General features: G+C 41.7%; 1 protein-coding gene across 12 annotated transcripts in view; it reads left to right on the top strand.

Moving 5' to 3' along the window:
• GRIP1 (glutamate receptor interacting protein 1) overlaps nt 1–24614 on the top strand; it is a 331519-nt gene that overhangs the window by 141438 nt on the left and 165467 nt on the right. Inside the window, exon 1 of one of the 12 annotated variants that reach the window (XM_087764279.1) lies at nt 15680–15798. The exons of the other annotated variants lie outside the window; for them this stretch is intronic. Coding sequence (XP_087620405.1) covers nt 15759–15798 — 40 coding nt within the window. The 5' untranslated portion in view covers nt 15680–15758. Of the gene's footprint in view, nt 1–15679; nt 15799–24614 lie in introns of those variants that run through there. 12 annotated transcript variants of the gene reach the window in all.

Genomic DNA, 24614 nt, shown 5'->3' with positions numbered 1-24614 from the left:
AACTGCATTCTCTCTCACTTGAGAGGAAGCTGCATCTTTTGTCCCTCATTCAGCAGGCTGAGTGTCACGTACTCCTGAATGAAAGACCTGAAACAACACAAAATTTCCTGGTTTAACTGGCTTTTATGAAAATCACTGGCCAGTAATATTGGACTGACATTTGCTTTCCTGCCATTAGAAGGGACTCGCAAGATGAGGTTTTCTTCACCACCGTGGTGTGACTCCAGCAGCTCAGGGGCTGTGTGTACAAGGCTGCCAGGTCAGTTCTTCGGTCATTTACACTAATGTCACACAGCTCTAGCTCCACTCACCGCATTTTTCCTGATTCTCGTTAGCATCCACAGAAAGGTTATGCAAGTCAGTTTTCACATGATCTTGATACTGATTTAATAGCGAAGATAATACCGTGCTCAAACCGTAATGCTGCTTTTAAAGCATGAATGCTGTCTGTGTTGCTGTCGCGGTGCCGGGGTGGTGCAGCCAGGGCCTGGATGCAGCCCTCGGGGCCCTTCCAGAAGCGCACAGACGTCTGCAGGAGTGCCTGGTCGGGGAAGTGGACGATGTGCTGATTCAGAGCTTATGGCTGCCCATCTGCTCCCCACAGCGCTGCCACCACTGTCCTTCCCCAGGGAGGAATTGCTCCTGTTCTGGAATGGCTGGCTCCAGCCAGCTCCAGGGAGAAGGAGCATCTCTCAGCCTTCCTACCTGCTGAGGTGTCTTTGTGGCATTGCCACAAAATGTCTTTGTGATTTAGCAAGGTAGAGTGCATCAGCAGCCATGCCTAGCTGTAATGTCGGGTTTTTTTAAACAAAACCAGAGTTTATGGTAAGACACAATCTACCCCACTGAAAAGCTTTTTACTTGAGGAAAAGGAACATTGGGGTGGGAAGGAGAAAAATGGAAGGGAGGAGCTTACATGGTCAGTGCTCAGGGCTTTCTGGGAAGGAAACCAACAGTGTGGGCAAGAATGAAGAAGAAGAGGCTAAATGTGTAGGTGGTTTCAAGTCAGGAGCATCTCTTGGAATTTACTTCAGAGTACTTAAGGAATTAGCTAAAAAAAAGCAATCTTTGACTCATTAGTGCTGTATTTTTTAAGAGCTCATGGAGGGAGAGAGAGAGGGTCTGAGAGAACTAGGGATGGGCAGAGATGGATGCGGTCTCTAACAGGGAAAGAGTAGAAGTTATTGATAATTATAGACCAGGTGTTAAAAAAAACAGAATAAATTATTAAATAATTTGCAAGTACTTAGCGAGTAGCGATGGAATACTGAAATGTATTTGTCAAGAACAAATTACGTCGAGCTAGTACGATTTCCAGTGCTGACGGAGTAACTGGCAGAAAGGCTAAGAAAGAAATACTAGATGTGATCCGTTTTGACTTCAGTAAGGCTTTTGATACTATTTCACTTGACATTGTACTATGTAAACCAGGGAAGTAGTCTAAATGAGGTCTCTATAAAGTGACTTCTGCAGTGGTTGAAAGACTGCAGCAAAGGTTTGGCTTTCAATGACTTGATAGTCCAAGTGGTGGAAGTCAGTTTTCTGAAGAGCTCTCTCACGTGCTCTGTTCTCTTCAATATTTCTTTTATGATTTGCGTAATGAATTTGAAAATACTTAGGAAAATTGCGGATGACACTCAACTGCACAAGAGGATTATGAAGGTTTTGAAGACAGGACAGGATCAGACTTGAAAATATTCTGGATAAATAAGGATAAATTCTGGATAAGGGTCTGAAATGAGTAAGATAGTATTCAGTGGAAGCCACAGCTGGGAAGGAAAAATCAAATGTACAAATGTAAAACAGGAAATCATAAGCTAAGCAGCTGTGCTGCAGAGCAGAATCAGTGTTCGTTTTTAGTGGATGACAAATTAAGCAGCTTAGTAGTGTGATGCCATTGCAAAGAACACGAGTCTTGCTGAGTTTTATAAAGACTGTATGCCTCAGGTGAAGCCGTTGTGGATTCTGTCTCTGGTATTTGAGTACCACACCAGGGAAGAGATTGGCAAACTGAATACAGGAGCAGGAAGGAGGATTGTTTTAGAAAACATGATGTGAGACAGGGCTGAAGGAATTACTTTTTTTTTTTTTTAACTTGAATTTAGGAATTCTCTCTTTTTCTGGACTCACTAGTTCACCAAACATTCCAGTACTCAAATCAAATAATACAGCATTTTCAGATCCACTGGACTAGATCCAAGGAGAAGCAGAATTAGCACCCTTTGAAATTACAGGCTATGAAGCTGAGCAAAACGAAAAATACTTCAGAGCTGTACAATTCGTGGAAAAACTTTAAAGAGCTTTGGGGCTTGACTGTTTTCTTAGCAAGGGAATTTAAATTATTAATTCAACCCTACTACTCCTACTACTTCTCCCCCACTGGAATTAATAGCACCACACATAACCTTACTGTTTAAACAACCCCTAATTAAGATGTCAGCAAGAGTTTGCCTTCCGGGCTCTCCCACAAGTTGATGCCGTGCTGCCTTTTCCTCTTCTTGCAGAGGAGCCAGTCGCAGCCTTTGCCTTGCCAGTCATACTCCCTTCCAACACCTACTTCTTTCCAACCCCTCTTTTAGTATTTTTCCCCCCTTCTCATAGCAAAAATTCCAACTCAGATTCCCCAAAGTTGCCATCTTGTTCGTGTTCTTTAGAACAAGTTGGTCAGTGAGCAGTTTTCCACCAGGGATGCGTGAGGTTGCTCCCTGATGCACTTTCTTGGGCAACAGCACTGCTTCTTTCCAGTCTCTGGTTTGCTCTGGAAGGCTTGGGCATCATCTGCCAGAGCAATGGGCCACAGCTATGAAGGTGAGGTCAGCAAACTGCCCGTTTTATTACTGGTCAGCCTGTCAGATCATCTCCATTACTGTAGGGACTGATGGTGACCTGTGGAAACTGTCCAGCTGATGTGTGCTTTCGATCCCGTGTGCAAGTCCCGGCCTTGCAGAGCAGCGTAGCAAACGCAGCAACTTTGCGCACCTCAGTTCTGCTACAAGGCGTGTGGAAAACTGTCATCTGATAATTGTTGAAGCCTTTGATGATATTAATTGGCTATGGATTATGCAGCTTCCTGGGGTTTTTAATTCTGTTGGGTCTCGTGTCTCAGAAGAGCTTTCTGAAACTGGAACGATAGTTTGTCACAGGTTGAAACTTCTGTATGGCATTATAATGCATTGCAGTAATTTATTAATAAAGTGAAGAATGTACAGGGAAAAAAGCTATAAATGCATCTAGCAAGAAGGAACTGGAGTGACTAATGATTTAAAAAGACAAAATGAGAATTTATGTACTGTATAATATCTAAGCAGGTTTTCCCTCAGTATTCCACATAAAATCTACTCCGTCAGTACTTACTCTATTTGCAGACTTTCTCATTGCGTTCCAAACAATGCCTTGCTGTGTATGAAATACCTGTGGCACCTTTCATAGTCCTTAGATGACTACAGACTAGTTGCAAGCTATAGTAACAGTTATGTTCCACAACAGAACATAAGGGTGAATATTTTAAATATCTGTTTGCTGGACTGAAGAAGTGCTTCTGAACCAGGTGCGACTGAAGTCACTGCAATTGTGCTTTCCAAAAAACTGGTATCCCTTTCACCTGCCAGAGCATTGGTGTTTGGTTGAAAAACCTGTTGATGCTGCTGGTGCACATGGAATCACACAGCAGTAAGAAATCTCCTGATGCTGGGAGGGGTGGAAGCAGAGAGCTCTCTCTTAGTGTGTACAGCATGCATGAGAGGTGAGGAAAAAGCATGAGGGAGACTTTTTTTTATTTGCTCTAAGCACCCTTTAATAGCACACAGCTTAGTTCCCTTTTTTTAATCTCGGGGCTGGTGGAAAGCTGCAGTTGTAGAGTGTGCTGTTGCACAGGTTAATGATGCGAGCGGGGTCCCACAGGAGCGCTTGCGGTCTGTGGGGGAAACTTGTTTGGTGTTGCTTTCCTGGTAGTGATGGCAGTTCATTTCAGGAGCTAGGCAGAGTTAGTGAGGAGGGGGAGACGGGATCAGCGGATGGTTTTCAAGCAGGTACTTTCTTGGCCTTTTCATGCAGGTGGCTTTTGGCCGTGCACAAAATGAAAGCAGCAAATGAGATGCGTTACGCAGCAGGTCTGCCTGCCAGACTGTATAGTTCCCCTTGTTTTCACCCAGAGATATGGCCTTCTTTTGAAATGAACTTTCTGCAAACATTAATAAACCAATATAACGTGGACTGATACCTTCCAGTGCTATGTACTAACAGTGTTTTTCACTCCATCCTAGCCAGGGAGAGCTGCACAAGCTCTCCGACGGTGGAGGGGTTGAGCATCATTTCAGGTGCCCTGCAGTCTTGCTACAAACTGAATGGGACAGGAGGGAAGGGGAAGAGCCTGATGCCTGCACCTAGAAAACGAAGGAAAATGATCATATTTGAGACAAAAATGGAGAAACAATAAACACAGGTTCCCTGTGGTGTCATTTTGTAGCTCATTTCTAAATACAACCTTATATTAAACATCATTTGACAAATACATTCTGCTGCTTAAGCTGCCCTTGAGATGCTCACTGTTTACCCCTGTAGTTTATTATAGCTAATGGCAATGCAGGTGTTCTTCTAAAAAAACAAAAATGTAGCATTGAACAGAATTTTCTTTTTCACTCATAGATCAGATTTCTCCAGATTATCATGCAAAATTGCAGTCCCATTTCCATATGAACTAATTGCCTGGATCTAAGTCTTTATTCCAAGTATTTAACTGAGAAAGATCTGTCCCTCAGCATCATAGCACAGGCATAGGTGAACCGAAGATGTCATGGATGAGTTGTCTGCTGTACAGAGCAAGTACTTTGTGTTACGGGATTTCTCATGATTCTTTGATGCAGAAGGAGCAAAGTCAGGCAGAGGCCCTGCTGAAGGTCTTGCTTGTTTAGGACTGTTGTCTTTTAATCTCTAAGGTGAGATTTTGGTGCAAATTCTTCCCTAAGAAATCTTCTTCTGTCTTCTACCAGGCAGGCAGTCTGCTGCTCTCTGCTTCTCCAGTGGGTGTATTAGTATGCTTTGAAGGTGAGTGCCTTTGGTGTGATCACCTTTGGCCTTCTCCACGTCCCCTGGGAGAGGCTGCGACCACAAGCCCAGCTGAGCAGAGTCTCGGCAGAGATGCTGAACTTTTCCTGCTGGGGCTGTTCCAGTACCAGCTGATATGAAATGTAAAGCTTGAACTTTCAAACTCCAGTTCCTACGGATTGCTCATGCAGGGAAGGTCAAGCTGATGGACTGTCAGCTTTAGTCAGTCCCACGGGGAATGGCATGGCCTGAAATGTTGAAAGTTCACTCCATACTGCCCTTGCACAACTCTCTTTTTAATGCAAGAGTTTCTTGCTGCATATAACTGACTATTTGAAAAGATAACTGAACTTCTTTCAAGTCCTTGTGGCCAAGTTGGCTAAATCCCAGGGATTGCCTTGATGTGTTTGTGGGGTGTGTTGTCAAGCCAACGTTTCACGTCAGTGTCTCTTAAATTTACTCTTGAACTTTGACTCTTGGTTGTAGTCTACTGGTGTTGCTTCCAGGGCTAGTCCTTGCATACCTGTGAAAGGTGACAGCTTTCGCCCTGTGCATTTTTGAATTATTGGCATCTAATAATATAACCTAGAATAGTTTTTACTTATTTAATTACCTCCTTGAACTAAACTTAAATTAGGGATTTTTTCATGGATCTCAGATGATCTCACCTCCACCTTCAGTCTCCCTCCCCTTTGCTCCCAGTTCCCAGGTTGCCTTTCCTATTCACTAACAATCCTCCCTTTGCTTGGGGATGCTCACAGAGTCCGCGGAGGTTTCATAGTGCTGATGTGTTAAAATAAAAACGTGTTTCTCTTCTTTGTGAGCAAGTGGACTTTTCAAATCCTGGATAAAGCTTTGTGAGAAATCATTTTGTTTCGTTAGTAAAAAGGGCAAAGCAGGGTTAATAATTTCATTTTCATTACAGAGGATAGATTTCTTATGCTCTTTGACACGAGTAGAAAGAGGAAGGGAATTTTGGTATAGTGTGCCATTCTCCTGATTTTAAAATCAATGTTTGCATCTCTTCTCTTTCCCCCTAAATTACTCAGACTTAATTACATTTTTCAATTAGGAACATAGGTTTTATTTGCACTATCAGATATAATTAAAGAAAAGTCCACGGTAATTACCACCTAATATGCATTATCATTATATGTAAATGTCGAACTCTTGCAGACAGCCTTATAGAGTCAATTAAAAAAAATTATCTGCCTCAAATTAAATTCTTCAGACTTGTTCACTTCCACAAATATGAATCATTTTGGCAGTATATTTCTTAGATTTAAAAGATGGCTGACCTTGACGAGACAAGTTGTCATTTATAATGCATGTTCTGTTTTCCCCACACTTTGGTTTTCATCGTTCCTACGCATTCCTTCCGCAAAGCTGCAGTGACATTTTGGTGCACAGTTTTTATTGACTTGAGAAGATTAACATTTACTGGGACCACAACCTGATTTCTTTTATGCTACACAGAGATGCTAGCTGTAATAAAAAGCAGGTTTTTGAAATCATAAGCATGGATGTAGTCAGCTTCCTTTTTAAATGACTAAGTATCCTCAGGTTTCAAAGTCACCATTAAACAAAGATGATGTGCTCTTCATGAGAGTGAGATGTTAATTAAAACTGCAGGCAGCGCTGAGACGGGGCTGATGGCTGGAGCATGCTGCCCTCTGCCTACAGAATTTAAGAAATGTATTTTGCTCCTCTCATCTTTAGCATTTAATCTGTATCAGTGCAAAACTTGCATGCAGTTACCTTGGTAACTTTCTTAGGAACTCCCTCCTATTATAAAAGTTTCTTTGCAATATGTTTTAAAATCCCTGCTTTTAAGATGATTTGGATTGTTACCATATTGCTAAGACTGTAGTGAAATATTACAGCCATGCTTTCTGTGAGGAGGTCCATCTTTTGGTTACGATAAATGAGAGCACCCCCTACACACCTGTAGCATCTGTCTGCGTAGAAATTCAAGAGCCCTTTGTGCTTTCTGAAAGTAATTTGCAAGTAACCTCAGCATTGTAGCCAATATTCCCTTTCTCTCAATGATTAGGTTCATGCCTGTAGAAGCTGTTACTGATCATGCAACGCGTGCTGTGTTTGCCTAAATAATCAGCATGTCGGCATGTCTGCTTTTTATTTTGTATATGAAGCCTTCTGGGATAACAGGCATTGTATAAAGTCCAGTTCTTTTCTGATTTTTCTGATAAAGGCCTTTATGAAGAAGCGTGAGCTGTTCAGAAAGTTTCAATAAAAAATTAAGTGTATTTTTCTAGAACTAAAGTGGTAATTAAGCAAAAAACCCCATGTCATTTAATATTTTTATGATTATTAAAATGGTGGTTGTAGTGTCAGGCTCATGATTTGAAAAAGTTGATAATATTTACATCTGGATACCATTTTTACTGTGTGTGCAGATAACCAAGTGTACAGATGAATGTGTGTTTAGGTGTGAGGGACATCATATAAACAATGTGAAACTAGGGGTTCCTTGTGTGTTTGTGATCGAACTAGAAGCTTGTGGAGTTGTGTCAACTGTATAATTACTGCAGCATACAAAATAAATTTTTCAGAAAAATATTTTGGGAAACACTGGAAGAGAGCTTTAAAACAGCTTACTGAAAATAACCATAAAATATTTCTGTGTCTTTATTATCTTAATGGCCATGTTCCTATGTACCTCTGTTGCTACCTCAAAATTTATCTTCTAATATGTAGAGGCTTGTAGAACTCTCTTAAACGGGTCCAGCTCCTGGATTCCCGTGAGTATATAGAATCTGTTTTTATTTAAAAAGGAAAGATAATTTTCCATCCTTCCTCCAAAAATAAAATAACCCACTACATCCTCAAAACCCAAAAGAAGTATGCAGAGACCTAGGCATGCTACCTAGTGTATCTCGCAAGTCCAGAGTGGTCCTGAAGAAGGGAAAAGGAGCTCTCTAATTTTCTCTTAACTTTGACGAAAAGCCTTTTGGGGTGGCAGGGTTGTTGCAGCAGCATGGCAGTGCATGCGTAGCTTTGTAGTTGTAGTCACGGTCCCGGGTCAATGTCTGTCTGGCAGAGGTTTGCACCCCTGACAGGGAGGTGTACGCTTCTAGACGTGGTGGTCTGGTGGTGATGCCAGGTAGCTAAAGAGGTTGGCAGTCTCCAGGTCTCAGGCATTCGGCCAACCTGCACATTTCCAGACACGGTTGTTGGCCATCCTTGTACGGTGAAGCCAACACACACAACCTGTTGGGACGAAGCAAGATGTCACTCCGTTTGACATACTTTGCAATGCCTTCAGTTGGTGAATTGTTACAAGTCTTGACCCCCAAGTTGAAGTGTCTTTGGAAATCTGGTTTAATGGTCGTGTTTGTGGGAGCACCTCTCCACAAGAAGGCATCGCTCACACTTGCATCCCCACACGTGCACAAACAGCTTCTTTGGCCCACGCTCACCTCGTTTGAAGAGAGGCTACACTCTTTCAACTGTGGAAGTTTGATTTATTTTTGCTCAAGAAACTTACGGGGTCCTCTGGTTTTCATGCATTTGTCTTGAAGCAGCTGGATGCTGTGTGGGAGTGATAAGGGGGCTGGGGGTTGTGAGGCTCCTCCTCGAACAGCAGTAGCTTGTAGCGATCTCCCGTTGAAGGGTCCCTCTCCTTTCTGGTTTCTGGCTGCTGTTTTGTGCCACTTTCCCTGTAGTGCTATTAGCACAATGGGGTGCAGTTGTGTCTCTGGAGACCCTGGCAGGGCACCTCAGCAACCAGGTCTCCTCTCTCCTGCATGCTGTGCCTCGTGCTAGTGGCTGAGCAAAAGGGACAAGAGGGGATGGGAAACATTAAAAGAGCCTTTTATGCATGTACTGTGCTCGTTCAACTTCCCCCTCCAAACTTTTCTAGATTTGTCTATAACAGGGGGCTTGTTGGATGCTCATGTTTATGGATATAGTGTGAGCGTTACTTTAGAGTAATACATTTCCATGAAATGTTGTGATGTCAGCCATAAAAAAAATCCAGTAGATCAACAATTCACAGGTTTGAAATGAGAGGCAGGTCATAAGAATTTATTCTGTTAAACAGTGAAGACGGAGTAAGTAATGGGAATTAATGGACCTGTCTTTATAATTCATCTAGCCAAAAATGTAGCAGCCTGGTCACCCCTCTCAGCTGGTTTCGGCTGGTCCCTTACATCCAAGGGAGGGTAAAGGCAGGCAGATGGTAGGGCTGGGGCAGCTTTGCCAGCCCTTCAGGCTCACTCATGCATATCTAGCCACCCGCCTCTCAAGTTTCAGAGTAAAATGCAAGTAGTGATTTTCTTTTTTAGAGAATTCCATAAATATTTTAAATGAAACACAATGTACCATTTCATGAACCTTACATTATTTATTTTAAGGCTGGCTTTAATAAGAAAATCTGAAAGTTTGCATGCAACAAAAAACAAATAGAGCCCAGTTGCATTTCCATGAACATTCCTGTGCAAACTACAATTAAAATGAATACTGGATACTTATTCTAGGCTTAGCTGGAATTTGCTAGGAAACTGCTTAGATTCTAAGTTATCTTGGTGGCAAACGTGCACTGCAAAGCAGCCGGTCACAAGCAGTGGGTAAGATGTGACTCAGTGTTCATGTTCTGGATTGCCTTTTGGAGTAATTTACTGCTTCTATGCCTTCCCCCCACACACACTGCCTTTCAGAGTGGCCCGACGAGACTAATACTGTCATTTTGCAGGTTTGGTCAAAAGTTATAAAGCCAGCAAAAATGTTGTTATCTTTTGGAAGAGGAAAGTGGCAGCTCTTGCCAGTAGAGGGAGTCGATGGACACTGATCTGGGACAACCATGCACAGGGAGCGCTTGTGTTTGTGTATGGGTCCAGAAATGTAGGTGCTCTACTACGCGTGCATACGTACTCATCTTTTCCGTATGCTGCAAAAATGTATTTTCTATTGAGAAAATCCTGATAGGGATTTATGGTTATGGATCAAAAAAAGATGAATAAATACACCAGTGTTACCATGTTTCACTTTTAAATAAAAGGGGAAGAGGGTTTGAATAGTGATCACCTTGTTGCAGATACATCAGGCAAGATGACTGTTTTCAGTGTTTTGCTGTAATTTTGGTAATATCTAAGGATTTAGCAAAATAAGGTCTGTTTTCTTTGTTACTCAATTCTGTTCACAGAAAATCTTTTTTAAACCACGTGAAATACTCCAGTTAAAAAAAAAAAGATCATGCTGGTCCTGGTCTTTCAAAGAATATTGTCACAGCGAGCCCCAGTGCAAAACTCCTAGTCATTAAAATTGCCTTTCCTAACACTTGCACCAGTTTTCTTCTGCCTGGTAGTATTTGTGAACTTATCATAGAATCATTAAGGTTGGAAAAGACCCTTAAGATCATCGAGTCCAACCGTTAACCTATCACTGCCAAGTCCACCACTAAACCATGTCCTTGAGCACCACATCTGCCCTTCTTTTAAATACCTCCAGGGATGGAGACTCATTGGGCAGCCCTTATTAATTATTGTTTTACAAGTCCTAAATGCATGTAGTTCTGCCACTTAAAATGACCTCTCTTGGTGCAGCAATAGGTAAGGCAGAACAACAGGTTATGACATTTAGGGGCAAAGGCTTGTTCTTGCTGTTGGCACTGAGTGTGACGGTCTGTGGAGCAATGGAGAAGCCCGGGCTGCAGCACGAAGGAGGATCTGGAGTTTCGGCCGGGGAGCGGAGGGCAGCAGCGGGCTGCAGCGGTCAGGTATGGCGCGGGGCAGCTGGCTTTTACTAATCCACCCTAGGGACTTCAGTGGGAAGATGAGGGGGGTGGCAGTGAGGTAGCCAGTCCCAGTGGCAGGATCCTTGTTCTCCTGTCACCACTATTGCCTCTGTGACAGAGGCCTGGAGGCAGCTCCATTCCCCGGGCTCTGAAGCTCTGGTAGGAGGGAAAGGCGAGGAGGAAAGCTGGATCTCTGACACTTTTTTCACGCTATTTAGGACTTGAAACAGAGCTCGGGGCATGTGTGTGGGAGCAGATACATTCCTGGAAGCAGCTACAAAGGGCCGGTTACAGGAGGGCATCCCCTGGCAGAGGAAGAGCCGCTGCACCCATCGATGCCATCTTTGTGCCTCCCAGACTGCGAGCTGTCCGTAAGGCAGGGGCGGGTTTAAGACGGAGGTAGCTCAGTGCATTAGGAGGAGTGTTGGCTGAAGCAGGAGACTAGATCCTGGGACCCAGGAAGTTGTGTCACATCTTACGTGTTCCTAAAGCCTAGACTGAGCATCCCTTGCTCCTTGCAAGTGGAAGGTCTTTCTCAGATTGAACAGTGGAAGGGAGACTGTTGTTCTCTGTCTGCTGGGCAGATCTGCCTTTAAACTCATGGATACCATCACCTCCACTCCACCTTCTGATTGAAGGAGGATCATGGTCGTCTTAGAGATGAAAGGTTGCAGTTGTTCCATATTTGTGACTTTGTCTCCTGGGGTTTTTGTGTTGGTTTGTTTTTTGTTTTGTTTTGGTTTGGTTTTTTCCCCCTGAGGTATTTGGGAACAAACTTCAAAAAGAACCCCTAAGTGCTGCTTTGGCATAAGTAAAACAGTCTTCATTATGTTTTCATAGACTCATAGAATTGTTTAGGTTGGAAAAGACCTTTAAGATCATTGAGTCCAACTGTTAACGTAACACTGCCAAGTCCACCACTAAACCATGTCCCTAAGCACCACATCTACCCGTCTTTTAAATACCTTCAGGGATGGGGACTCAACCACTTCCCTGGGCAGCCTGTTCCAATGCTTAATAACCCTTCTATTGGAAAATTTTCCTGTTTATCTTCATGTAATTCAAACCAATGGGGTTTTTTTGTGTATTGGTTGCTTAGTTTGTCTCTCAGTCACTGCTCTGGCATCTGATGGCATGTGTTAATTCAAATCCAGTGGTGCTGTCACAGGACACACCATGTCCTAGGCCTGTGGGAGGTAAAACATGACCTCGGCCCAGGCCTTTGAGCCAGGGTAAGCCGTTTGTCCTGTGGAAGCCGTGGACCAGTCTGCAGCAGGAGAGAAGCAATGTGTTGGCAGTGACAGAGCCACCTCTGAGGTGGTTTTGGAAGCTAGTTCACACTCAGGATTTGAAACGTTTCTAGCCTTCTCCATTTGCTTTTTCAAGCATGGAGCAATCTTGGGTTTTCAGTCTTGCCTTCCCAAAAAACGCATGGCACAGAAGCCTCCAGGTACATTTTCCTGCGGGGTTCCTTCAACAAACTGAAAGAGGGGAGGAAAGAGAGACTTGATGGTGGAGGAAGAAAGCTTCATTTGAGCAACATCCAAAAGATGCTGAGTAAAGAGCACCGTAAGAACCTGACTAAACTTAAACCAAGTAGATGTTGCCCCAAAGTTGTTTGTGATACATGAAATAAAATACATCTGCCTTCCCTGAAATCTTGTCTGTTGCACCTTGCATGGAGCAAAGGAAGCTTCTGCATCATCAGGGATTTTTGTTTGCGGCAGGCTCATCAATGCTCTTATGTTGAGTATATATACTGTAGCATATTGATAGCTAAAGGTATGAAGGGAAACTTATTTTTAATCTCTTACAAAATCAAAGCCTTCTTTTATGACACTTGTTTAATAATCTAACGTAGCAGAGGAGTACGGGAAACAGCTCTTAACCTTGAAAATCAACTTGGAAAAAATGCTGTGAAGAGGATTTATACGGTGACAAATTTAACAATCCACTGAATTGCTTTTTCTCCTGAGATATGAACTGTTATAGCTCTCCAGTAGAGACATGGTGTAAAAGACCAAAAAAAACATGCTTTCAGTTTTAGAAAAAACTTTCTTTGTGGCTAAGTTTAAAAAGTAGTGGGAGACTTATTTTTCGTATAGTAAAATTTACAAGAGCTACTTTTACATAGTTGTTTTTTTGAGTTTCTTATTGGGTCTTACTGAGTTTCTTATTGTTCCGTGGCTGTCTTTTTTTGTTTTGGTTTGGTTTGTTTTTTGTTTTTTGTTTTTTGTTAAGCTGGTTCATTATTGGTTTAACTCACATATTCTTCCCACTCATGAATGAAACACCACATGGTTCCCAAACAGCTGGAGAAAGAACGGAAAGCCAGAATTCTAGATTTTGTCACCCGTGACAGGGAGATGTTTTAAATATTATGTGAAGAATGGAACAAAAATAACACTGGTTGTAAAAATTAAAAAAGAAAACAAAACAAAACCCCAAAAACCCAACAAACAAACACCAAACACCTTTTCATAGTATTTAAAAAAAAAAAAAAAAGAGCAAGCAATTTTCTAAAACACAATAGCCTTTTGTGAAGTGTATATGATATGCTTAATTGTAATTCTTGGATCCCATTGATCAAAGGCATGACCTTTCCTTGTTAACTAAATGATTCATTAGCTTTTTCAGAAGATGACTTCCTGCGTCTGATGCCGCTCTGTGCTGAGATTTCGAGCAGGCTATTACCGTGCATCACATTATATCTTTCCTTGCATTGTTATTGTAACTTTTAATTGAGGCTGCCTTTTATTACACTAGTTCTTACTGCCATTTTGCTGTAACTCATTTCCTTGCAATTAGATATGTCCTATCCCTGAAATGCAATTTTTTTTTGTTCTTGTAAATGCATAGCACAAGTTTTACATGAGTCCTTTCATAGGACTTTTGCATTCAATAATAAATAAGGATCAGAAAGTGGTGCCCCCAAGGCAGGATTTGGCAGTCCTTGAAGCACTTCGGGCAAGTACACTGTGGCTGGGGCAGAGCTGGCATGTGTTAAAAAGAGGAGGAAATTCTCCACGCGAGACTGAGGGTGAGTTGTGGGCATCTGTCGTTCCCACTCGTCACTCACCATGCGGCCAGTGCAACTCAGAACAAAAAGAGGGAGAAAAAGCCTTTTTCTCTTTTGGCAGTCTCCGTCTGTTTGTTGAATGTGACTGAAATGAGCTCGTTGGTCTCCGCATAACATTAAATGGAGAGGAAGGGATGTGATATGAACCATCATTCAAATCTATTGCTAATGGCAGGGTTTTCTTCCAGAGCCAAAGATGGGGCTCACTCCCAGCCTGAACTGTCTTGTCCGGGGAGCCAGGAGGAGGTGAGCTACGCGCTAGCCATAGCTCCGTGTCTTCCTGTGGGACCGCGTCCTTAGTCCTGCTTAGCGTATGACTGTGCTTATTGGATTGGGACGATGGACTTGAAAAAGGAACCTGTCCACAAAAACCACTATTTTAAATAAAAGGTGAACATTTCAACACTGACAGTATTTTTGAGTGAACAAAAAGTGCCTTTTTGTTAGTCAGGCATCATAATGGCATCAGTACTAAATGTACTTTTCCAGTAAAAACATAACGGGGTATTGAAGGATGCACTATAACTGTAGGGCTGTTATTTATTTCCATGCTGAAGCTTAAGGTATTTAGTTCAGTTGTGATTTGTTCCTGATATCTGGGCATAAGTTTCCAAGCAGCCTTACACAAAGGGTGTCAAGTTGCTTCTTAATTAGTATTGAACCTTCTGGGAAAGGACTGCTGACTCACTATATAACTCACTCTGCAACTGCTTTGTCATTTGTCATACGCCACTAAGCAACTCTTAGGTATTAGAAACCATCCATCAGTACGTCCCTCAGCTGGATCCAAACTGACAGCTTACGAATGAAAGCCTCCCAAAATCAAAGTCAATCTTCTGAGCTATTCAGTCCCTTGAAACAAATGTTTCATGTGGAATAAACTGAATATTAATGACTGATAAGGAAAGGAACCTTTATAGTCCTCTCTGCCATTTTCTCTTCTGTCTTTGTTTCTGCTCCGAGTGCGTGGGTAGTCGTCTCTTGGTTTGCAGCTGTCCCTGGGGTTGAACTCCAGGCTCTATGCAGGCATATCAATATGGTCCTACCCCTCTTCCAGCTCCACTTTGGCTTAAAGAGCTAAAAGAGAGAACGAGGGCCCTGGGCTCTGGATCCAGACAAGGACTGGATCCAGAACTACAAATTTTGGATGAGACATCTGTTGTGCTTCTGATCATCTCAGCACTGGAGCTTATTGTATTACAGCTTTGGTTCATAAACTCAACCCTTTAAGGGAAAATACCAGTGAATATGTTTATTCATACAGGCTTCCAGATGTTATGTCAAAGAGTAGGGCCAATAGTTCCTATGAGAGCAAGTGGCAAGAGCAACTTGAGTTTACCTCTGCTCAAATCTTAAAGGGATGCTGTCAATACAGGGTTTGTATACAGGCTTTATTTAAAAAAAAAAAAAAAGTACAGTGTTGACAGGGGACCCAGATGCTTTATTTAAAGGGTTTTGTATTTTGCAGTTGAGGTTTATATATGTGTTTATCAGAGCAAGTGAAAACCAATTAGGAAAGAACAGACAAAATGTATATAAACAAAGTACTTCAAAAGTTGTGAAAATTGCTTAGTTTTCTTCTCTGCTTTTGGTAATAGGATCTTGAAGTAGTAAATTCCGTATTTGTAGCATTCCAAGTAGTCCTTCTAATATCTGCCCCATCTTTGTGCAGATGGCAGGGAAAAGATCTGTCTACACGTCAGGTGCAGGCACATCCCAAATCTGTCAATTTACAATGCCCAGGCAGAGGCCAGTGGGAAGTGCAGCACCACGCACCCAGCAAAAGGCTGTTACACGTGCACCACTTGGAGACCCCCCTAGTGAAGAGTCCTTGGTCATCACCATTTCATAGATCAGCAGACTTGAAATGCACAGCCTGAAATGAGCATGTCAGTGGAAAATGTGCTGCCTCTCCGTGTGGGTAAGTGTGTAAATGTGGATTATTATTTTCAGAGGTTGGGTTTTTTTAACACATATTTTGGAGAAAATTTAGCATCTTCACTGAAGCCTCATGTGAAAATGATATCAGAAGCTGTAGGCTTGTCTTCATGTCAATAAGACATGAATTGGCATAAGTGAAACACCTCTTACAGGAGAATGCTGTGCTTCTAATCAAAAGAAAAAAAAAAATCAAGATGCTGGCATGTTGTTATGGGAGGGAGTGCAGTGGGTACCTGCATTATGACCAACTTAAGGAAGATGCTTCCTTTTTTGGCAGCTTTTCGTATCCAAATGAAAGCAAGCAGGGTTTTGCTATTTATATTTTTTTTACACTCTGTTTCTTTATACTATACTAGGATTGTGCATCTTAACGTCCTGCGGCCTCACCCATTTCCTTCAGTGTGCATTTGCCAGTATTGCAGGAGCCAGCATCCCTGTTGTCGGACCGCAGCACCAGCAGAGCTTCTCTGACCTGGAGCTCGACCAACGATAGCAATTGCTCTGTAAACATGGGCTGTCTGGGTTGCATTTGCTCTAGGTAGGGCATCTCCCTCCCCAGGAGTAATTTTACCACTCACCCGACTCCAAATATCTGAATTCCCTATTAACAGCCTGCACCATTAGGGGTTTTCCTCCATGACCTGGAAGGTGAGCCTCAGGTGCGGTCGGCGATGTTGACATAAGCAGCTTGAAGCCCCAGTTCTGGCCAAGTAGAGGATAAATCTTTAATGCCTTCTGCTTGAGCTGCATTGCGTTTTCATGCATCACGGAAAGTGCTGCATTCAATCTTTATTTAGGTTTTCTTATCAGGTATGAAATGAGCTGATGGCAAAATCTGCAGTTACTTCAGATTTTTAAATGATGGAGATAGATGGCTGTAATCTTCTGTCATTTGACATGATTTTTACCCCTACGTTTTCGTGCCCCGGCAGAAACAATAGGAATTCAGATGGTAATGAGGTGGCATCCAGATGCACGGCACACACACGCAAAATATTGATTTAAATATGTCCTGACAAGCTGGTCAGGCAGCAATCTGAAGGAAAGGAAACTTCTGAAGTGAAAGAGAAATAATGACGATAATGAAGAGGCAAACATTGATTTTAATACGTAGCAGCAGTATGAAGATCTGGGTCTGATGAATCAGAAGGGGGAAGCTGGCACAGGAGCCTGCTGTGATTTGTTGCATACATTTGTTTCCATTTTTATCCATTAGCAGCACTGTGAGTGTTCGGATGCAGCCGAGAGATTGGGAATGGGGAGCAGGGGGAGGGGAACTTGGGCTGTTAAAGCTTTGATAGGTGGTGAATTTATATCCGCTGGCTTTCTAATTTCCTGTTAAAACACCCGAGCCCTTTTCTCCTTGCCTTATTTTTAAAATAAATAAATAAATGGCACAGTTACCATCCCATTTCTGCATTCCAAGTGGCAGCTCGGGAGCATTTCCATCACCTCAACAGTTTTATGGACGTTTCCAGTAAGGCAGCAGGTCTTGGAGGTTGGTGCAGTACCATTAGCATATGCCTCTGCAAAATATTTCATCCTTTTGTGACTCCCTTTTGATCAATTAAGTTTGCGTAGCTCTTTCCAAGTAAGTTCATAGAGAGAATCTGTACACAGCCTTCTCTTTGTGGTACTAAGTTTATTTTCATTGCCGAAGTGCAGCAGCTGGCGTGATGCAAACCTAAATGTATGTTGGGGGGGGGGAAGGGAAGGCAAGTGCTTTACAGCGATTGCTGTACGAGCCAGTTTTCATAAAGCCTGTGACACATGAACAAATACAAAGAAATTCAAGTGTACAGTATTGCCAGCTTTCTGTCTCTGGCTGTGAACACACTGATCTCTGGTATCTATAGATGCCGCCTGTATGTGCTTGTCTAGGTAGAGTTTGACCTTACATTTGAACAGAAAGCTAGTGACGTGCCATGGAATACGTTAATACATGCACTTAAAAGAGAGAAGAAAAAGAGAGAATTACCTTTGGCTGTGATCTTCTCTTTAATTTTAGTGCTGGTTTCTATAAAATTTCAGTAGTGAAATAAATATTGAATAAACATTGAAGAGGGAGAGGGATTTCAGGTTTTGAAGATAATGTGACCGTAGTTAATAAGCAGTATAGATTTTTAAATAATAAAGTCTGTCACAGTTTGGAACATAATACAAAGGTAATGGAAGAAATACTAGTACTCGATGCAATACTTCAAGATGTTTGTGGGTCTTTTGAAGCGTTTGGTGAATTTTAAATGCTCATGATCTAATAAGGGAAAATACCTCAAAATGAGTTGGTTGAGAAACACCCCCAGGAGTTGACTCAAGGATAACGAAGGTGGTAGTGACTTAACAACCTCGTTAACTGTTGATAAAATTAGCAGATGAAATTAGATCAGGAGACCTACATAGTAATAAGAGTGGAGATGTGTTTAACTAGTCTTTAAAACAACTAGAAATGTGCACTATGCAGAAGAATATCATATGACTTGGCAAGTTAATGCATCTATGGAGAAATAATCCAAGCTATGATGATACACTGTGAATGGAAAAAAAAAAAAAAGCAGTGGTGCACAGAGGGACCGGCATGTGTGGACAAACAGCAGTTAGGTTTGCTGTACACTAATAGCAGTAATACTTGCAAAAAGGAGTTCCTAATGCTGTGCTAAGAAAGGGCATGTCACAGGCACAGGAAAGTAACTGCCCCTACTTAAATGTCTGTTGGACTGCACCAAGACTATTAAATTAAATTACGGCTGCTTCCTATATTGAAACATAGGAACAAACAGAAAGGGTTCAGTAAAAAGCAGCAGATGGATTTCAGGCCTAGGTTATGAGCCAAGATAAAAATTTATGCATATAGCATATTTGTATCCAATGGATAATTATTAGAAGAGCCCAGGTGTCTGTGGAGAGAGGAGACTAGTTTTAAGGGAAATTTTGAGAGGTCGCAGTAGTTGCAGAGAAGTGTGGAAGAATAAGGGAAGAATTAGAATGAGTTATTAAAAATTTTTCACTGAGATTTATTGACTCATGTGAAACATCTTCAAAAAGATTTTTGACTCTGTGATGAGATGGAGTGAGGTGGCAGCTTTCAGAGCAGCGCTGGGGTGGCAGAGGTGGGCTGCAGCTGGGGCAGCCCATCTGTCTCCCCTCTGAGCCCAGGCAGCTGGCGGGGGCGTTCGGACTGGCCCAGGCTGTAACTCTTCTCAAGCCCCTAAAGCCAGCCCAAGAGCTTTGAACTCGTCAGGAATTCAAAGTGGGGTTGTTTGTGCTTTTAAAAATATATGCAAGTTCCAGGCAAAGCTACTAGTTGGTTAGTGGAAATGTAATACAGGACTTGAAGTTTGATGTCTGTTGATAAGCTATTAATTCATACCTGACAGTGCAAAAGAAATGTGTGAGAGGGTTTTTGTATAAGAATGTTCGAGTATTAGAAAAATAATTAAAACAATGATTTGTTACTATTAATTAATAGTTTACAAGTGATGAATTTACAACAATACATGAAGAATTTGTCCTTTATAGGAAGGTATCTAGTGCTTTGTTTTTTTTTTTTTTCCGGTTATCCTTTTAATTTTCTGTGATGAGCATTTGTTTTACTGACTGGCATGTTTTAGTTTTCTTTTAGGCTTTTCTTGAATACATTGGTTTGCCCCTGTATTTAAATGCTCCTAGTTTGTTATCGATCATTATTGTATATGATGTTATGTTTACCTTAGGAGATTGTAGGATTTCTCTGCTTTAAAAAAAAAGGGGGGGGGGGGGAACCAAACCTGATAAATATGTGTACAGACTTTTAAGTGTTAATGTTGCCTGGCCAAGCTTCAAACTTTTTAGAAGACTATTTTAGAAGGAGCTATTAAAAGTGTGATGAATAGCAGCGGGACACCACTAAAGCACTAATGATCCATGGAGGAGTGGCACTAAAAGAAGCTTGAGGTTATCAACCTTTTGCTTTTGAGACTTATGTTACAAATACTTCAAGCCCTTGCCTAGGAACCTTTTCTTCTTTTGTTTTGTTAACTGTTTCCTGAGAGCAAAACATGGTGATAATTCCCTTGGAGTCATACATGTTAGAGATGTTCTCTTTTCCTGATGTCAATAACAGGCTTTATGCTACTTTGCACATGCATTTTTGCCATCTGTTGCTGTGGGTCCTGTCCTTTCTTTTACAGCAAAAGGGAAGGATGTGGGGGGGTGAGGATGGTGCACAAAAAGGTTTCCCGGCTCTTGAAGTGTTGGCACTTTGAGAATGTGGAGCAGTTTTGGAGCATAATGGGGCAGTTTTTCTAACACATTAGGAATTCTGATTATAAAAAGATTTTTATATGAGTGTTAATTCTATATTGGATAAAACATGTTCTGTGGCTAGTCCTATCTTTTAGTAACATTTTATTTGTATACATTTCACTGTTGTGCAAACCTGATTGGTATTTTTAAGGATGAAAATAGCCTGAAGTATCTTCCAGTCCATTTTTTAATGGTGTCCATTTCTTTTATTCAGAGTAGTAGTTTAAAGTAGATACAGACAGCAAGAGGCCATCACAATTTCATCTTTTGCTTTGTATACTTTCTAAGGCTAGAAAAGACATGTAGGATGTTTGTGTACCCCCCCGTGTAAGCAGGATGCGGCATCCAGCCTGTTATTGTTACAGCAAGTCCAATAATTGATGTTATGCAAAAATGCGTATTCCAGGAAGGCAGAAGCTCTTCAGCGCTCAACACATCCTTCCTATGACAGCTCTTACGCACTGTGTAATCAAGTCAGAGTCCAAACTCTTCCAATATGATATTATGCTTGCTGAGTCTTTCACTGCACGAGACATTTTTATTGCTCAAATCACTCTTGGTACTCTTATCGACACCCTGTCCAGTTTTTCAGCCTTTTAAAAACAAACAAACCCAAACCAAGCAAAGCCCAGCATAGATACTGGAGTTGAATATCAGGGTCTAGTATAGGTCTCCCTACACAAGGCAGGTAGTGATCTTTTCTGTACAAGCAATGATTGCATTAAACCAGTTGTTGCAGTTGCTGTTCATTTACTTACCTTGAATGATCTGCTCATTTTTAGAGTCGTCGTATTCTGGGAAACACTGCCTGGTACTGCAGGCGTGGTCTGTGTTCTTTGTTCTTATGTCCTGTATTTGGATGCTTAATTGTGCGACTTTTCACTAAACTATGATGTTAAAAGTATTTGGTAACACACAGAGGTTTTTTTTACAGTGTGCAGCACTGGGAGATACCCAAGCTAGGTCTCGTTTAGCTGCCAGACGGAGTCTGGTCGTGGTAACACAGAAATAATTTAGACTAACTCACTTTATTTCCGAGCCTTGAGCTAGGCGAGTGAATTCAAAGTGTACTGCGTTGTATGGTGCAGCAGTCCCTGGTGGATGTAGGTATCTGCAGTGGAAGAGCACACAAGCCTCAGTAGGTCTCGGTTCTTATTTTTTATTTGTGATTGTTGCTCAGAGGTTTAAATACCTTTTAAACAATTATAGTTCAAATGGTGATCCAAAATGCCTTAATTATTCATTAATCCCATTTAAAAAATCATCACCTAAAACAAAGGCTTGGGATTTAAAGGCTGTACAGAAGTGTCAATGATACTGGCCATATGCTGTGATACACTGGTGTACAACGATACGACCCTCTTCCTGAGACTACGAACGCCGATCTATTTGCACAGAAGCTTCAGGAATGTGCCTTCCTAAATAGGTGCGTAGTTTCAGAAGATGCCAGAGAAGACCTGGTGTAGATGCTAGGCTTCAAATTTGAGGCCAGCCAAAGCCATGTTTTTCTCACAAATTTTACTTCAGGATACAAAATGAGAGGAAATAACTTGGTCACTGAGTCACAGGTTGCCGTGCGATAGAAACCGAGTCCAGGGCGGTCTATAGGGTATCAACTTTGCTGGTCTCGGGAGGCCACAGAACGCATGGCACCGACCTTGTAAAAGGTCATCAGCCACAGCTGTAACAGCACTGGTGAGGTGTAGTAGTGCTCCCAGGTGACAGTAGGGGAGCAGAGCGTGTTCAGGCTGCAGAGGGATTCAGGGCGGCATGGAAGGACCTTCTCACTTTGCAGGAAGACTTCCTTCCTCACCCCAACCCTGCTTTGTCTTTCCCATTCCCTGTGTGTTAAACCAGACTACAGTTACAGACCACTGTGGTTTTCATTCTTCCTTAATGGTGGCTGATTGTCAGTCCTCAGAACATGGCAAAATTTCCAAACAAGTCAAATTTTGTGTTGCCAAATGAAAAACTCCTGGAAGGTACGCAGGGCAAGCCTGGATTTTCCATTTATCTTTGGTTTTCAGGCACACCAGTTCTGCTTCTGGGATGAAATAGTCGATGTGGCTTGGGAAGGTGCAGTGGTCAGTGCCAGTTGGCTGTCCGTTGCTCATACCACAGGCAAGCATACACTATGCAACCTAATTTCCGTATAGAAACCCGCTCTGGTTTGGAAAGCAGCTGCTACCACGCCTTCCTGCAGCTTGCGCACAGGTAGGAATACAACTGTGTCCATGAATCGGAGTTTCCCTTCGTCTTGCAAGGCTTGGAGGTATTGCCAGTTGAAATTCTGCTTGTGCCATCCCTTCTTTGTGGTGCATCTCTAGAGCTATAATCATCCATTGCCATCCTTTTTGACAGTATCTTGAATATAAAGGCTTGCCCATAAAAGCATACTGACTTAATTCCTAAAAATCTGCTGTAGTAGATTAAATGACCTTCTGTTATATTCTGGACTCATCCCTCCAAATACACGTTTTATTTTCTAGTGTGATATTCCAATTTCACGGCTGCTAAATAGGTTGATAAAAATATGGAACAAAGCAGTATAGCTAGAGAGAGGTATAATTATTCCACTTTTGTTCAAGTGGTTTCAGTGGAATCATAATCTTTTTTTGTTTTTAAATGAGAGTAAAACCAGCTGTTTTCTGCTAAGCGTAAGAGATTGTCCCCGCTTCCAGTATGGCAATTTTGAGGAAATGCTTAGCTGTGTTTTGTTAAAGACTGTTGTAGCAATAGGAAGGTCATCATTTTGACTAATTGAAAAAGCCTCTACAAAGTACAAAGCCTTACAGAAATTGTAATTACAGGAGTCCTTAACCATGTACTGCAGCATGTGGAAGCTACTTGTAAGACAGAGTCATCCTTTAGTTTTGAGATTACGTTAAATCCCAGAGCCTGTAATTACATGCATGTTGCTGGCAGGAGCCCACGCTGGGCTGATTGTGTTCATTGAACGGGGTCGTTACTTGCTGTTTCTCTCCGTGAGATCTGCAAGCATCCTGGAAGATGCAGGGCCATTTGTGGTACCTGGTCCTTTCACTGTTTCTTCTGCTGCGAGGGCAGTCAGACTACCTTGGTTGTGGTTTATTTCATTATATTTTGAAAAATTATAGGTTCTTTGCTAATTGCTGGTTCAGAAGATACAAGGACAAATTATTAGTAATGCTCCTGAAAGAAAGCACTCTCTTCTGTCATCGTAAACCAAACCAAAGAAAAGGTACAGACACATGTACGTACTAGAAATGGAGTGATATTTGAAACGGTTCACAAGCCATTGGTTTCGTGAAGAGACTTCTTTCTGAATTAAATCTCAACTAGTTGTGGCTATGCTTGAAATTACCTTTGAGAGACTGCAACGTACTTGTGCTACTAAAAGTTTCTAATTTTTGTAGTACATGCGATGACTTCATATTTTGTAATTCTCTTAAGTCCCTAATTATTTTTATACAAAGATTTGCAGCTAGGAAGGCCTGGGAAAAGCTGAATGGCCAACAACTGAAATGAGATTAGGAATGAAAAGTCAGAGTTGTGCTACATATCTCAAAGGTCTTTTGAGGACAGTTTCTCCAGTAAGAAACATCTCTCAACCTTTGTATATCAATGCAGTTTCACTGCAAAGGACAGTTTTAATTTTGACCAGTAATTGATATGGACTGGCATAAAGCATTTTTGTGAAGCTCTGGCATGGGATTGCTGTGAGAATAATGTAGGGAATGCTGTTCCTTGCATTATGGTAGAGGGTGGTGTGTACTGGAGAGTTATTTTCATATAGAAAAGGTATATGTATTCTGTTTCCTTTAATGTTACATTATAAATTTTGTAAATTATATTGCTAAATCAGACTTTTAAAAAAAAATCAATTAAAATGTGATTCTTTGCTGTATTATAAAACGCTTTAACAAAAAGCCATCCCAGAATGGGGCAATACTGACTGATTTTACCTCTGGTTGTTTAATACCTGCCGATTAAAAAAGGCTAACGTTGCTTGGAGCCAATAAATTAAGATTTTTTTTTTTCTATCCAGAAAGCCCCTGAATTATTTTTTACTAATTATTTGTAGGCAATGAAGCTACCATATTTGTACGGTGCCACAGCAATGGTGTTTTGGCATCCACTCAGATCTTTAACAGATTTACTCTCATCACCTGTTACCACTTTCAGCACACACATACCCTTGCTTTCCAACATGCTGCACCTTCTATGGGAAGTGTTCTCCAGCAATGGTCCTCGGAAGCCACCGCACCTCTTAACAACTTTTCATGACCTGTAAAGCCTTCTGCTGCAATGTCTGCGTGAAATTGTCCGACAGTGGTTGCAAAGGTGGTTAATACAGCTAGAAAATAGCTGCTCTAGGTTTATTGTGCTTTCCTTTTTATTCCCTCTCCCTGCAGTGAAGGGGAATCTTTGTAATAAAACACTGTCCATTGCAAAATGCTGGATTGCTTGAGTCTGCTGCTGCATGGGAATACAGCTCGTGTCTTTGGGATGAAAAATGTTCAAATTTGTTTTCTT

This window comes from Nipponia nippon, unplaced genomic scaffold, assembly GCF_047370975.1.
Source record: "Nipponia nippon isolate SJK-2023a ecotype South Korea unplaced genomic scaffold, ASM4737097v1 scaffold_3, whole genome shotgun sequence".
Classification (NCBI taxonomy): Eukaryota; Metazoa; Chordata; class Aves; order Pelecaniformes; family Threskiornithidae; genus Nipponia; species Nipponia nippon.
This window is presented reverse-complemented; position numbering and strand designations above follow the sequence as displayed.